Source organism: Setaria italica, chromosome VII, assembly GCF_000263155.2.
Source record: "Setaria italica strain Yugu1 chromosome VII, Setaria_italica_v2.0, whole genome shotgun sequence".
NCBI lineage: Eukaryota > Viridiplantae > Streptophyta > Magnoliopsida > Poales > Poaceae > Setaria > Setaria italica.
Window position 1 is genome coordinate 12,811,401 of NC_028456.1, and position 16,392 is coordinate 12,827,792.

The 16,392-nt window shown below is 44.0% G+C and overlaps 2 protein-coding genes across 10 annotated transcripts; one reads left to right on the forward strand and one right to left on the reverse strand.

Moving 5' to 3' along the window:
• The first annotated feature begins 3,751 nt into the window (after positions 1-3,751).
• LOC101754002 lies at positions 3,752-11,659 on the forward strand. 8 transcript variants are annotated; one of them, XR_002678472.1, is made up of 6 exons: positions 3,752-4,071; positions 6,118-7,726; positions 8,226-8,350; positions 10,413-10,535; positions 10,626-10,732; positions 11,230-11,659. XR_002678472.1 is itself a non-coding variant. In XM_004975149.3 (2 exons), the coding sequence occupies exon 2, from the start codon at positions 6,241-6,243 to the stop codon at positions 7,414-7,416; it is 1,176 nt and encodes a 391-aa protein (XP_004975206.1). In that variant the 5' UTR covers positions 3,752-4,071; positions 6,118-6,240; the 3' UTR covers positions 7,417-8,069. The 8 variants fall into 8 exon arrangements, 1 of the variants encoding a protein (XP_004975206.1); XR_001164611.3 differs by lacking the exon at positions 8,226-8,350 and having other exon boundaries at positions 11,028-11,650; XR_002678471.1 differs by lacking the exon at positions 8,226-8,350 and having other exon boundaries at positions 11,230-11,637.
• Positions 11,660-12,138: 479 nt separating this feature from the next.
• LOC101754652 (proteoglycan 4) lies at positions 12,139-14,725 on the reverse strand. Of its 2 annotated transcripts, none has more exons than XM_004975151.4 (2): positions 14,456-14,725; positions 12,139-13,545 (listed from the first exon to the last, which is right to left on the reverse strand). In XM_004975151.4, the coding sequence occupies exon 2, from the start codon at positions 13,514-13,516 to the stop codon at positions 12,386-12,388; it is 1,131 nt and encodes a 376-aa protein (XP_004975208.1). In that variant the 5' UTR covers positions 13,517-13,545; positions 14,456-14,725; the 3' UTR covers positions 12,139-12,385. The 2 variants fall into 2 exon arrangements, with proteins under 2 accessions (XP_004975208.1, XP_004975207.1); XM_004975150.4 differs by lacking the exon at positions 14,456-14,725 and adding an exon at positions 13,641-14,431.
• Between the last annotated feature and the right edge of the window lie 1,667 nt (positions 14,726-16,392).

The following is a 16,392-nucleotide window of genomic DNA, read 5'->3' on the forward strand; positions in this document are numbered from 1 at the left end:
GACTGATGCCATCGATCTCGCGCGGAGAAACTCGGTGACTTCCCCTACCTGGCGCGCCAGCTATCGGTGTTTTAGACCGGCAACCCGCCTAGGGTGTACCCTAGGTGGTCTTTTATGCGGTGGGTGTCGTCAAGAATCAAGGAGTCGATGATGACGCAAGGAACACGATTTAGACAGGTTCGGGCTGCTAGATCGCGTAATACCCTACGTCCTGTGTGTTGGTTGTATTGAACTTCTTAGCTATCGTTTTGAGGGGGTCCCTGCCCGCCCTTATATAGTCGGGGGAGTAGGGTTACAGGGTGGAGTCTTAGTCGAATATGGTTACAGAGTTCTACTCCTAATCGGTAGAGTAGTTTCCTTGTCTATTCCGACTACTCTTCAGGAGTCTGTGGAGGCTACGTTACCCTGCGGTGTAGCCTCATATCCTTATCTCGTCCGAGTACATCCATGAGTGGGCCGTACAAGGCCTACTCGTGGGCCTGGGGATGTATGCCCGACACCCACCGATACATGAGAGAATTCATGATACGCGTTGAGGGGCACATCTTGTGTTCATGGAAGTACTCATAGATACGAGACCAATACTTGTTATCTTTTTGATCTTTTCCTACAACCGGATCCAAGCTTACATTCAGCCACCCTGAAACCAAAACCTCATCTTCGTGGTCACTGAAATTCTTGGATCTCTTATGGTTTGGTCTCGCAGAGGGGGCTACTGGAACGACTTTAATTGCATGTGACTGTTGGTCAGCATATATGTTGCTATAATTATCAAAATCCTCTTAATTGGTTTCATCCATCATCATGTTGGAAAAATATACATTTCCTGCAAGCATTTAATAACTGATAAGTTTTCTATCAAAGCTCAATGAATAAATATGACCCTGTGACAGAACACATAGAGCAGTAGTAATCATCCACTTAAGGCCAAACAGAGACCTATCTGCAGAAGAACAAGTTAAATCTTCAGACACTGATAACCTGCAAGCCACAAAACCTAAACAAGCAAATTATATGAACTGGAGTCTAGCAGCACTGGAGCTGAAGGTGTACCAGGCTTTGCTATAGGCATTCCATAACTTAAAAACCATTATTTTGGCTTTAGTTTCTGTACAATGTAACTGTGGTGTCCCATATAGTCTGTACTGATGTTCTAACTTAATTCTTTCAACACACTGGAAGCAGCCATTCTGCTCCCCATAGAAAAACACATTGATAGACCTCATTGGTTCAGTTCCAGGACACTTCACATGTCATCAAGCTCAACACCCTAAGTTGCGCCGTGGACAGATGCTATTGAGCATGAGTTGCACTGATACAATTCATCTAGAAAATAAAATCATTTAAATATTTCAAGGTGTTAAAATTGGACCCCTATAAAGCAGAATACCAGCACAGGCTGCAGCATAAGCATTTGCAATACCGGGAACAGAGTTCTCATGACAGTAGATGAACTACAGTGGTTTTATTTCCAGAAGAGATATGTTCTCTATATATGACAAACTAATTTCCACAATCAGATAATCTTTGGCGGTCAAGTTAAGATACCCGTATAGAAGTGATATATTCTGTGGAAACTCAACAACCCAAATTAGTACTCCAACATGTGAAGTCTTCTCGCTCGTTACCTGCCATTTATTTCAGCAACCAGCATCCCATTCCCTTAAAACTAAACAGAACCATCTAGAGTACCTGGCAGAGGTCCATTGAACCAAAACAACAATTTTTAGAAATCAAGAATATATTGTTGGCCACAACACTTGGTTTATTGTTCTGTTTGGTCCACAACATAATCAGTACAGATGCAGAATTATAACTCAGGTTGACAATAATGAGCAGCCTGTTTTCAGTCAATAGTAGGTAGTAACAATTCTAATCAAAGTGCTCTTGCATGAAAAACAATCCAAACTGAAAAAGGTTTAAATAGGCACTATTTTCAGATAAGAAAGCAATCAACATGACAAGAATAATTACATCACCGCAAATAGGCTAAACACCAAATTCTAGCGTAGCTTGACATTAATTCACGCCAAATTAAGATGTATGACTTAGGTCCCGTTTGGATACTCGCTGCTAAAGTTTAGCACCTGTCACATCGGATGTTTGGATGCTAATTAGGAGTATTAAACATAGGCTAATTACAAAAATAATTGCACAGATGGAGTCTAATTCACGAGACGAATCTATTAAGCCTAATTAGTTCATGATTTGACAATGTGGTGCTACAGTAACCATTTGCTAATGATGGATTAATTAGGCTTAATAGATTCGTCTCGCGAATTAGCACAGGGTTCTGCAATTAGTTTTATAATTAGCTCATGTCTAGTCCTCCTAATTAGCATCCGAACATCCGATGCGACACTGCTAAAATTTAGCACCTAGTATCCAAACACCCCCCAGTTAGTTGGCTTTAGAATCTTCAAGTCCACGTACTACCTCTTCTACTTCTGAAAGGTCACCAAATCTGATATGCTAAGTTGGGCACCCTTTATGACTATAAACATGTCTTATTTTATACTCGTACAGAAGAGACTTCCATGCTTCTCAGAGTTGAAACACATCATGTTTAACTTCCTTTTCTAAAGGAAACAAACCATTATCATCTAGGATCTTCAATGATTTATCAAGCATCCTCCCTATCTCCTTATCTATTCTGAATTTTTTATCAGCATATGTGGCTTCTTCAGACTAGTCAATTGGGCCAATTGCATGTACAGAGCACTGCACATTAGCAAAATTAACTCAAATCTTTACGGAAACCAAGGATCCAAGAACAAAACATGAATTTGATTGACGAATTAGGGTAATAGATTATGAGAACCATACCATTCAAAAAAGTGTTGCTGTTGGTCATGTGCTCAAAGGATGCCGAGGGGGCGTCACTGCCAGGATATTACTCCACCAGGGGATCATCATCATTGCCAGCAAGGCCTGCCATCGGAGGACACGGTGGTCGTCGACCCTGTCCTTCACTTCACATCTCACCTCCATCGATCTGGCCAAGGTACTCACCGCCAGCAAACTGGAAATCTTGGACACCACCGTTCCATTAGGCGTTGGGGCCGCCAACGGCCATGACCTGGCGCATCTTCTACCTGTCGCACCGATCTTGCCCTTGCCGGATGGGACCACTTGACATTCGCGGCTCCTTCTGCAGGCCTCTTGCGCCGCCGTCGCTCGGGAAATGAGTTGCCGCCGCTGCCCGGGAAAGGAGCAGCCGCTGTCGCCGCTCGAGAAAGGAGCAGCCGCCGCTGCTTGGGAAAAGAGCTGCCGCCGCTGCTCGGGAAAGGAATGGCGCGCGTGAAAAAAAATAGCGCGAATGGCAGGTGCGGGCGCGCAGGGGCGGATTGGGGGAGGAGAAGCGCCGCTCAAATTTGCGAGCGGAATAGCTCTCGATGCGGACGGACGCAAATTTGCTGTAGGTTTGAAGACCTGTTCGAGCAACTTTTTTTTTCCTATTTTCTCCTAATTAAGGTTTTAGAGGTAATTGAAGGGAGCTCTTGAAGTTGCTCTTAGTCCTAGAGCTTCTTAACGGTGTCCAAAACTTTCTTTGGAGCATGTGGATGCGCTTGTTACTTGTAATACTGGAGATATATGTGAGGTGTACGTCAGTTGTTTACACTTAGTCGACATAAATTAGAGGTAGCAAAACCAAAATAAGGCAGCAAAAATCGAAGGAAAAAAAAGAGAAGAGATTGCAGCAAGTGAGAAGGGAGGACGAGTCAGAGTGAACAAGTACAACGACATCGGGACCGAGACGGAACGGAGAACGGCCGCAGCACAACACCAAGCCCAACCCAACAGCAGCCAGCAAACTCTCGCACCACCACCACCTCCCTCCTCCTCCGACGCAGCGGCAGGCCTGCAGCCGCCGGCGCCGGCGCCGTCCCGGACCACCCGAGCCCCCGCCGTCCCTACTCGGCAAGCGGAGCGTCCCGCGATAGCCCGCCTCGGCGGCCCCTCGCGACAGCTGCAGCAGCGCGTGGAGCCTGACGGGAGCTGCAGCAGGCCCCGATCGCTCCCGCCACCCTCCGCCTCGCCCGCGTCCGCGCGCGCGCAGAAGAAGCAAAGGTGAGAGCTTCCTGCCTCCGTCCCAATTACCCCTGCCTTGATCCGCCCCCACGCGCGGCGCGACCACGGCCGGCAATGGCGGGCCAACGGCCAATGGCGGCTGCGCCGCTCGCCGGTGTGGCGTCGGCCTCACTATTCGGGCGCCGGGAGCTCGAATTCGGGTGCGGAAACTTCGGTTCGGATCGGAATTGGGGGTGACCCGGACTGGATCAGAGGGGGCGAGCTGGGGATTGGGGAGTTTGAGCTCTGCGTCGTTGTCGTGGCGAGGTTTGGTGCTGCGATGGAAGCTATGATGCGGGTTCTTTATTTCCCTCTGTTTGATCGATGGGTGCTTGCTGTGTGCATGGATTCGAGCTTGGGAGTTTGAATTTCGTGCGAAACCCTAGCGTCTATTGTCTCTTTGATTCAGGTGATTTGGATGGGATCAGCAAAGCTTGGGTTCGTCGGAATTTGAGATATGATTTAATTTGCAGCACTGTGCTGTTCAAAATTTGGTCGCTCTAGAGCTTGCTGTTTGGGTTTTCTTTTTAGTGGGTATTTGGATGTTCTTTTTTTCTCCCCCTTTGAACTTTGATGATTTTGTAGGACCAGACTTTACCTAGGTTTGCTTCATGCAGCAGATGGCAGCATTTTTTTTTCTTTTTAGATTCTGGATTAGAATGTTCTTGGTTATCTATAGTTTGGTTCTGTTTAACCCAGGAAATCTAAGCTTACAAGTGTGAATTTTGTGCATTTGTGAATAAAGGCAGCTTTGGTCACATCAGCGAAGCATGCGTTATTCTGTTTTAGGTTCAATTTCAGAGTTGCTCTCCTTTTAGTTTTGAGTTGACCTTGGCATGCTATTTTAATGGAATCGATAGTGGGAGTCTGTTTGTATGTGATTGATTGTCTCGATGGCTTTGATACCCATTCCTTCGAAATGCAGTGCCTTTGTTTCCTGTAGTTTCTCTTATTGTATCTTGTTTTGCTGTTTTAAGCTCTTAGCATCTAACTCCCTTTGTTTTAAAATATTTGATGTTTAGGACAAGCTAATTAGCATGTATTTAAAATGGAGGGAGTATTTTGTAGTGGAGTTTCTATGTTGGTCTCATTTTGTCAAAAACGATGTCTTTCTCTGAGTGCAAAGTTCATATTTTGTAAGGAAAATGCTGCAGTAACTTGGCTGTTCACCTGTTCTAACTAAAGATTATTTGAAAATGTGCCACCAGTCATGACTTCTTTTGATCTCCAAGCATGTCGATAGCATTGTCTTTGATTCCATATTATTGGTTTAGTGGGTGTTTTAGGTCTTACGAATGGGTCACAAACAACCAAAGGTTTTTAATATCCTGCAAAATTTCCTGAAGTAGCTTTAGATGTTACCAAATGATACAGTAGGCCTCCAATACATACTGCTGGAGGTGTGGACTATATAATATGTTAGCGAATAAAGATTCCTGTCATAGCATTGATATATTGACATTCTGTATGAAGCATATTTTTAGTTGGCCAGCAGTTGGACCTGTCAAAAGCCTAATGTCCCACTGGAGAAAAAACAGTTTGTGGCAACCTATGCATTTAGAATAATCAAGTAGGCCATTTTGCTCCTATATTAGATTAATGTTATTGGCAATTGTAATCATATTTTACTGATTTGTATATGGAGGTCAGGTAGCGGGTTTTCTCTTTTCTTTCCCCCTTTTATTTGATCATTCGTCCGCTCAAAGTCCTTGCTATCTACATTTGTGCAAGCTATATTGCCTGTATTGTACTGTAAAAGTTTGTATCACTACGGCTTATTTGGTTTTATGGATAGAGATTAGGATAGGGGGTGGGCTAATCCTAATCCTCAATCGCTTCCTATCGAGGGTTATTTGTCCCACACTCACCTCATATCTCAATACCAATTAGATCCTCCAAACACATCTTTAGTATTTTATTAGCTCGAGAGACTGATTAATTGTTCTTGGGTAAGCTGGCTACAGGTGGCATTGTTTTTTTTCCATACTTTTGTTGTTACTTTACATTGGTTATTATGTTGTTGAATCAGATATTTGCTCATTGCAGAGACATTTCAAGTTTGGCAGTGTAGTATCAGATTTCAAATTGGAAATTAAAGTTTCTACTGGGCATTTTGTGGGATTCTCTTTGTGGCTCAGCTGTATTTATATGGAATCACTTGCCTGAGAAATGCCGTCCTCTACACCACCATCAGTGCAACCAGCACCAAGCGTTCAACCAGTACCATCATCTGCAGGACAGAGTACACGTATTGATGTTCGTGAGATCAAGTCCAAGATTTTTAAAAGGATTGGGCCTGAACGAGCAAGAAAGTACTTTCAGCACCTAGAGAGGTTCTTATCTTCAAGACTGAGCAAAAATGAATTTGAAAAGCTGTGCCTTGTGGCACTTGGCCATGAGAATCTCCCATTGCATAACCACCTCATACGTTCTATCCTACACAATGCCAGTAGAGCATGTGGCCCACCTGTAATTAATGATCCTAAGTTGGTCAGAGGTGCCACCCCATCTGGCCATGCATTTGTTCCTCCTGTCTGGGACAACGGTAGTGCTTTGAACCAGAATGTCAAAGAGAACAAACCATCAAGCAGAAGGGAAAATGCATTAACCCATAAGTCATCACTGAACCATTGTGCGACTATTCAGGAGAATGGTGTTCATCATTTGAGTGATCTGAAGAGATGTACACAAGTTCAAAAAGGTGAACATGTGGAACCGCTTATCAAGCGACCGCGTCTGGAGAAGGAACCATTCAGTTTACACTCCCTGCATAGCAATGGATCTGCTCTGCCTTCAGGAGAGAACCTGGGACGAGAAATTATACACCAATCCCAAGGTCCAGTTCAAGCTCCACTTGGCATTCAGTTACGTCCTGGTAGTTTTGCTGGGTTCCAAAAACCCTCAGCCCTTGCTTCTATCAGTTCAAAGGATACCTCTGATACTTGTATTGAATTTGGTGAACTATGTGATACTTTGTCGGTGAAGAAGAGGATGGACAAAATAGCAGAATCAGAAGGGTTGGAAGGGGTGTCAATAGAGTGTGCCAATTTGTTGAATAATGGTATAGATGTTTTCATTAAGCAGTTGATTGGACCTTGCGTTGAATTAGTAACAGCAAGGTCTCAACTTGGCAAACTAAGAAATGAGGCATTGAAGCAGCAACTTCGCCGAAAACTAATAAATGGTGTGTCACTGCAAAATCATATTCCTGGGCAAGGTGGTATTATACCTCCAGAGACAAATTCCATCTCCATGCAGGACTTAAAGGCAGTGATGGAGTTAAACCCTTGCTTGCTTGGGGTTAATGCATCACTGCTACTTGAAAAGATTAATTCATACGACTAGTTGGATGGAGCAGGTTGGAATGATCTCCTCACAAGGTTCTAGGATCTTGATGGCGTGTCTTGCTTCATGGCTGTTCTAGTCAGGCCACTAGGTGGAAAATGCTGATGAATTCTGTGTGCAGTGTCCTGATTGTTTGGCATCTCAGCTCCAGTGCAATTTTCCAGAATAAGCAAAGATCTGCTTATCCACTGGTGCTGCATTTTAGAACTCATTCATTTCATGCACCTAAGCACCACTATTGCAAAAGTGCTTCAGCGAGAACTATGGTGCTGGCTAAACAAATTGAGGAGCCATATCACAGATTTGATCTGTAAGTTTACTGCACTAATATGTGCTTGTGCATTTCAACTTTTATATTTTTAGCATAGATATAGCAGTTCCTAGATTTTATTTGCACTCAGTTTTGTTTCAATGTCACTAGAAATAGAATTATTTATCAGGCGTATGTTGGCAACACTTTTAGTGTTGATGTATGAGTATATTTTCATCAGAATTGGTGGAAACAAGGACCAAACTGACAGTAGTTGTGTCAAACTATTAAGATACAACAGTTGTCTCTGAAAGATAAACAGTGGAAACACCCTTTTGTTAAATAGTTCCTTATACATTGGGCTCTTGGCCCTTATATGCTAATAATATTTTTTTCCATCTTTCGTGTTGTGGTACTGAAACATACAATTTCCATGTAGTTCTCTGCTATTTCTGAGACAAAGTAGTCATGTGGTATCAAGTATATTTTCTTCTTTCTCTTGAGTGCCATACTGCCATATGTTGTAGTCATGCTGGCATGTGTCTTGCATCATTTGCAGTTGGCATGAGGATATATTCCTTACTAAGGTGAAGATGTGTCTAAGTGCCCATTATTCTTTAGGAGCACTGCTAACCAATGGGATCCCATCAGAATGGGGTAGCAGCCAGCACCAGTTACAGAGAGGTTTTATTCAAAAAAGTTTTAAGTTTCCTAGAAGTTTTTATCCAAGTTTCCTAGAAGTTCCCTGTTTTCTTCTTTACCTATCATAAAAGAAGCAAACTAATGAACACATTTTAAGGATGTAGAAACTGTTAATATAGTTGTATCAAATGAGGATAGGGTAAAAATTTCTGTGGAATAGGAGGGATTCACTTGAAAAGGGCATCATATAGGTCTGAATAGCTAAAATGAGTATAATAATAGTAAACTGTATATGTGATGGCTCTGTTTACATAAAAATTGTGAACTAAAGTATTTGTAGTGTGTGTCTTAACATTTTATAAATCAATATATTTGTTGTTTCACTGGCAAAAAATGTCAATGAAAACCACATTTATCAATGCAATATAGTGTGTGTGTGTGTTTTGGGCGGGGGGGGGGGGGGGGGGGGGAATGTGGCAAGTTGTCAATTGTGTTACAGTTACGTTAAAGTTACAGGTAATATCTACACAGGTATTCCATTATTAGGCCCACACCTGTTTGTGCAAGTGCCACATCACATTGTCAGTTGAAAACTAAATATATTCTATGTATTAGGCTAATGTTCCTTAAGTCTAGAAATCGTTTCTTACAAGTCAGTGGGGTCATCCTATAAGAGACAAGTTTTATATCCGTTATGAATGATTCAACAATAATGAGTTAGTCTTATGCTTTCGTAAAATTCTTTCAGCAAATTCTATATCTCCCCATATCCAAAATCATTCAAGCCACTGTCTCACTTATTTGTGATCATCCCTCTGTGATTGCTATTCCTATCTGGTAGTTATCTCATTGCACACATGTTGACAAACAAATAAAAAGTTCAGAGTTGTCTTTGTTACGTATCTTGTTGGATTTCTGGCATGATATAATAGATCTGGGGATCTTAACACAATGTGATAGGCCTTGCAGTCTCTGGATGGTTTGATGACTATCCGGGACTCCAGGTTAAAAAGGTAGATCTTAATGTACCGTCACTGGTTCCTGCTAAGCAAATAGGAGGCAGTATCTTACGGGTTACACTATAACCTCAATCATTCTGAGGAACTTTTCAATCTCTTTGATGCAAATAGAGATGCAGGGAAACTGCATTGTGAACTTGTCTGAAGTTTACATTGAATTTTTTTCTGTAATGATCTTTTGATCATTGGAAAAAAAACGAAGTTGGTAGGTAGATAAGAAATAGATCTAGAGGGAAAGGAGATCTATATCTGAATGATTGCAATACATCTCATTATATAGATGTGCTAACAATTATAATTAGTCGATCTAAACAATTCATTCCTGGCAAATAGAGGAGATACCAAAACAATCTCATATATTTTGAGTTGATAACCTCGTTAATCCTTGTCATTGGGCCAATTGTCAGTGTCATTGCCTTTATGAGTTAATATTGCCATTCATTGTAGTGCATGACAAAGCTACTGTAAGCACTCATGCTTAGGTTACTATCGTGCAGAGAACAGTGAGTCTCACAATGACATTTTGTTGCTTAGTTCAATGATTTATTGTCATGGCAGAATGCATGTTAGTAGGAATTGCTAATCCTGAACATTCAGTATCTTTGATATGCAAATGCTTTGGTACAAAAAAGGTAGTTCTGGACCTAGTTCTTCCTCAAAGGATGATAGGACTAATAAAAGGAGAGCACATACGAAAGTTTCCCTTTCCATATTGTTCATGGAGGTGCTATTTTCTTTTTCCTACTTGTCTTCACTACCCTTTTCTCCTTCTATTGGGATGAAAAATGAGTAGCAGAAATTATATCTGGAGTATTACCACTTAAGTAAAATGTACGCTTGAGGTTGGAGCTATTTGTTTGTGCATGATTTGGTTAAAGCTCACTTGATAAGTTGAGGACATTTATAGGTTATGTCATAGTAAGTCCTTGTATTCATGCCCTCAGCTTGCTTCATGTTCTGTACAATATACTGAGTTTTTTCCAGTGTTATTTGGTACTCGTGAAGCTTTATATGTTTGTCAATATTCTGCCAAGCTTCCAGGGGTTATATGCTGATGATAGAAGTCTGTAAATGGTTATCTCCAGGATTGAGTCACGGCCTACCACCTCATCTGCTGCCTGCAGATAACCTGCTGCAAGTGATACAAAGATAGGATAGTGTGAGATAAAAGCCTGGTGGCTCTTTCTCCGCTGTTTGCAAACGATTTGGTAGGCTTGTCATCTCATGACAGAATTTTTTAGCTTTTGGTTTATTAGGAACCCTGAACTGACAGATAGTGGAAATTTTGCATAATGCAGTTCATAATCACAGTTTACTGGGAAACTTTCCCGCCTTCAGGCATTCACTTACGGAAGTGCAATAATGCAACAAGCCACTCCGCTGGTTTATCCATGTTGACTAATGTGTAAGCACTCATAGCTTTGTACAATGAAATCAAATCTACATTTGTGAAAAACCACTCATATACAGTGTTGGCTTTACCAAATTTTGCACATATTTTTTACCCGGTGTATTCGTTGTGCCAAGTTCTATGATGGGGCATCTCAATTCTTTCTGACTGCTGTTGATATAAATTATAGTGCAATAAAATTTGTGAAGTTCTTATCAACATCCATTGTTTGATTACAATAGAATGGAATATATGCTTCTAAATTCCATCAAGGTGACTGCTGACAGAAGTCTCTTGCTGCATTGCATAGCTTCAGCCTATCTTCCCAGTGAAGCATAGGCAACATCCCCAGTGACAACTCTACCAATTGAAACATGAGACTCCAATTTGTGCCCGGCACGGACACACGAGGGTTGTGTATATACGGGTTTCGTAGCTGAGGATGGTCTGAAAATGGACTTTCAGGATGATCGATTTGGTAGCTACCAACCATTTTCCATTGTTGATTCTAGCAGAACTGGAGATCAGGGGTAGCATCCACCGTCCAGTACGCAGGCTTTGCGAAAGAAAAGAGCAGCAAGGTTTTGTGCGCATCTACAGGTCGAGCACGGTGACATGTAAGCTGTGGCTGGAGATCCAAACAGAGGGCCGGCCGCCTCTGGTGGCGCTGATCCAGTTCCAACATGTTACTCTTGTCGCTCAAACGGAACTGAATTGACATGGTATTTTTAATGAAAAAGTTAAAAGTATTTTTCTTAAAGAGTAGACAGGTTAACATGATAGACTAATTCACAAATAAGCTCCTCCATGCTAGGCTGCTAGCAGTAGTTCAGACTGGTAGTTTTCTTGGCTTGCACCGTCGTAATTGCTTTGACAAAGTCGTCCTCATGTGTCACCTGCAAAAATGATTCATGGTAGCTTATATATGTTTCCCAAAAATATTCAGCAGTGTGTAGGTAAATAGGGAGAGTACTCCTAAACTAAATGGATTCACTTTTACATGATAATTGAGTTACTGCGTAATGTAAAGGCAGCAGCTATTTTCCATCCCACGGAGTTCAGATGCCACGTCAAAATAAAATCTCCTTCCACGGCTGTGTGCAGAAAACTTTTATAGCACACGTACTTGAAGCAATCAATTCAAGAGCAGAACATGGCAATTGAAGGTTTCAAAAAAAAAAAAAAGAGCATGGCAATTGAAACTTTTCCAGCTTACACTTATTCCAACCACCAATGGAACTGTTCTTTTTAAGAAACATACATTTAGCAGAATGCATATGCATTTGACGGACCATATGATTTTTTTTTTAATTTTTTACAAGTTATAAGCACAGAACCCTCCGCCATCTGACGTTATCTGATATATATATCAGCATTCAGCAATCAGCACCGGTAATATCCTGACACAATAATGGAGCATATTTTGCAAGATAACAAAAAAGAATGCATATATGAATATTCCTCACAGGATCCAAATGTTCTCTGGAATAAACACCATCATTTAATTCAACTCTACATCAATAAAAGCAAAGATCATCCAGGAAAAAGATTGAGTACAACGAACCAAGGAAATCACCATATAAACACTCAGCTCCAGGGATCACATATATATTCATGACATGATGTACTCAACATTGAGGACACAACGGATCCGACGAGAAAGTAGCACTATTCCTTGAATGACAAGACCGTCTCAAAGGCCCCCACAAGCGCCTTCACCCTGCTCTTCCTCTCCTCCAGTAGCTTACTTTTGGTTTCCTCAATCACCTCATTGCTCCTGGGATCATGCTTCCTCCATGCCTGAGCCACTTCAGTCCTTGGCACTGCCCTGTCTGCTCTTTGGTCAGCCACCTTCTCAACAAGCCCACATTCATATATAGTTTTGATGCTGCCATTGGCATCTTGCCCTCCATTATGCAACTCATTGGCGCCTGCTTTCTCTACAGAGAGGTGTCCCTTGGAGTCCTCCGCATTTTTGACTTGTTCTGGTTGATTGGAAGATGGTTCGTGCTGATCAGGTACAGTCACGTCCATGGATTTCGGATCAACTGGATCAGGGTGCTCCTCGTGCAAATGCTCTTCTATGGATGAGGCCTCAGTTTCCTTACACTGCATTGATGGATCCTTGTCTTTCTCCTTCCTGCTTGCAGATGGCCCCATTGCCTTCTGAGAAACACTTTTAGCCTTTGAGCTGGCAGTAGCACCATTAACAGCATCCAATCTCTTCTTTGCGGCTGCACCAGGAGAGCGTGCAGTGGACACCGGCTGGACTCTGTCACCTCGAGCAGTACTTGGCGATGCCACTCTCTGGCTGCTGGGTTTCGGAGATGCCACCGCTTTGCAACTGTCAGCAGTAGGCCTTGGAGAGGCTTTACTCCTCAGCAAATTGGATGGCGATGCCTTAGGTGCAGTCTTGGCCATGTCCTTGAAGGAGTTGCTTGGCGGCACAGCAAGCGCTGGAGGTCGCTGCGAACTGGTGCTCACATTGTCGGATTTTGCCCTTGACAGGGTAGGCTTTGAGGCTGCACCGGGGAATGGCTGTGCCCTGCTGCCATGGATGGATGAGCCCATGGTCCGTGACCGGCCAGCGCTGGACAATGACGGACGCTGCACATCTGGGGAGCCAGAGGCTGCCACTGATGACGCCGAGGAGCCAAATTTGCGGTCCGGGGAGCTTGGGACCGACCGCGCCCGCCTAGCGCCATACCCGTACCCGGAGGACTCGCTGCTGGACGGCCTGAGGTTGGGTGACATCCTGCCTCTGCCGAGGTTTGGGGGGTCCTTCTTGGATGTCGCCATTGTTTCGCAGCTGCACCAGCTTAGATCAACTGCACACGAAATAACACAACGCAAATCAAATCAGCAGGGCCTCAAGCTTTAAATTGCATAAACAGAATGAAGAACCTGAAACGAATAGACAGACATCTAGTCAGATCTTGTTGGCACCACGAGGTCCCCGGTTGAGAGACAAGGCCGATGAAATGGAGAGCCGAGATGGTGCTCTTGGTGAGACATCAAGATCGGCGGCTCCAGCAAAAAGTGGAAAGAAACAAAGAGGCCCGAAAAAAGAATCCTATCCCAACGGATTTGGAGTTAAAATATGTGGCACAGGCTCCAATCCAACCCAACAACCCCCCTGATTCTTCCTTTTCTTTTTCGGAGCGTCCTCCGTACCAGCATTTCAACAAATATTCCCCACGAATAAAATACCTACGTAGAGACTAGAGAAATAGCCACTACGGACATCAAGAACTTATCGATTGCGCCTTCCAAGTGTGGCAGAAAACAAAAACGCGGCCAAACGAAATGAAGCCGAGATTCTCTTAGCAGCCGTACAGGATGGGAGGAGCAAGCGAAATGCCAGAAATCACGAATGAGCAGCAGCGTGGTGGTGATGATCCAAATCCGCATCTCGACAAATTCGAGAGGGAATTAGAGACGGCAGGCGCGGCGCAGGATTCAACAACCGAGCCCCGACGCCTTCCTTATTCTTTTGTACGATTTCCCATCGCCCCGTACGGCCACAATTACTGAATTCGATAGCAACGGACGAACATTCCCCGCGGCCACCACCACCAAACAGTGCGCCGCACCCATCTAGGTTCGAGAACCGCCCGTCCCGAGGCGCCGCGGCGCCGAACAGCGAGAAGAACCGCCCAATCGGCACCCATCGACGGCAGGGTGGTGGCCGAGAAGGAGAACCAGGCGAGAGAGAACAGGAGGCGTCGTCGTACGTACCTGGCGTGGCTGGCGGTGGGTCGTGGGGCGATCCGGGGAGGGGAAGCCGGGGAACGGCCAGGCTAGGCTAATCCGGGCCAGATGCGGGAGTGGCGGTGAGGGGAGAAGGAGAGAGGGGAGGGGAAGGAGAGGAAAGTCTCCATGGCCGGGCCACATTATATGCCGCGATTTGGACGGTAGCTAGCTGTGCGGTGGTGGCCGTGTGGGGGAGGGCCGGAGCGGGGATGGAGAGCGCGGGGCAGGACGGCACGGGAGTACGGGACGGGGGCGGCCGGCCCCCGTTGCGCTTGCTTGCGCGTCTCGTCTATAATTGTCAGGATCAGCAATGCATTTGCCATTCAGAAGCGCAGTTCGTCAGTTAAGTGCCAAAGGGAGAAGTCTGGCATCCTTGAGAACGGTTCAGCGACTTCGCCTCGACCGTCCATCTCGCAATGGAAGGCTAGCATCAAGTCTACCTTTTCACCCGCCTAACACTGTTACTTATCGGATACTAAACAGTGGTTTACTTCTTAAACATTTGCTTAAGTTAATCAGCCAGTCCATGCTATTTAGGACTTGGCATCCTGCTGTAATGGGTATTGAAGAACATTATCAGAACCCTAGTAGTTGGTAGAGTAGTAGTAGCTAGCGAATCATCGTCTCCCAGGCGATTGTTGTGTAACCGGATCTCATTCAGTAAAGTCAGCAGCTACTATTCCTCGCCAATTTGGTTCTTGTTCTTCCCTTTTTCGTTCTGAATCTTGCGAATCGTCCTTCTTTTCCTTTCGGTGTTTGTCAACTCCTGACAATAATAGGAGGGGAGGTGGCAGCCAGCCGGCAGCAAGCCGTAAGCGCAGAGGGCAGGGAGCCGGCCGGCCGGCCCGAGGAACAGGACGGACGGGGAGTGTTTGTTGGCTGGTGGTGTCGCGTCGCGTGTGCCCACCAGCGGCTGCGTGGTGTGTTGGGTTGGGACGGGGTGACGATGAATGGGCAAGTGGCTCCGAAGAAATCCTCTCCTTGGCTTTGGCTGGCACATGGATGGTGATGGATTTGCTTGCACGTGCTGGACCTCTGATGATGATGCTTATGGATGTGTCCGATCAAACTGTTTAAGTCACGATGGAGCTGGTCCAGACATGCTTTACTTGCAGGGTTCTAGGTCCGTCCTTAATACGTGACGTTTAGATAAAGGAATTAGTTTACAAACAATAACTAGTTGCCTTAAACGTCATAGATTTAAGGTTATAACAAGTACTGGACATATAAATAGTTAAACGTTCAAAAAACTAAGTTCTTTGTGAACATGTCATTTGAATAAAACGGCAAAAATCATGTTGGAAATAACACGTTTGGTGGTATTATTGGACAGTCTCAACTCTCCAACACCCAACTTCACCATTTTCTAGAATAGCCAACTGCATGGGAGCAGTCCCACTCCCACCTCTTACTTCACTTTGGTGAGTGAAGAGGCAAAGAGGTGCTCCATGGTTCCTTCTTTTTATCTGTTCCAATGTGGATTTTATTCTTTGGATGTTTAAAAATAGAGGAGAGCATGATACCGAGATAACCATCTCATTCTAACCGAGATCATCAAACCAAGGAAGAAATAATTTGCACGTCAGTACAAGTATGAAAATATTTACGTTAAATTGTTAAGCATGGTCCCAGGACCTTCCGTGATGAATAGACGAGCATTTCTAGGTAATTTGAGTTTTTTTTTTTGAAAAAAAATGCTCGCCTTATCCATTAGACGATAGTTTAACATGATATAATACAGTGACGAGCTCAGGAATTGGTCAACACTAGAGTCAAAATTCATTGGCCAAAACTACACCATATATTCATGTCGCATAACAAAAATGAGAAGTGTTAAAATTGTTCTTGAAATTACACCCCACATCCCCTACACACAACAATAAGCACCATACTACTATGGAGAGAATGGCCCGCTCCCCACC

Bases quoted from the DNA above. Each gene is read 5' to 3' on its own strand.
- LOC101754002 (XM_004975149.3), top strand. From the start codon at position 6,241: ATGCCGTCCTCTACACCACCATCAGTGCAACCAGCACCAAGCGTTCAA.
- LOC101754652 (XM_004975151.4), bottom strand. From the start codon at position 13,516: ATGGCGACATCCAAGAAGGACCCCCCAAACCTCGGCAGAGGCAGGATG.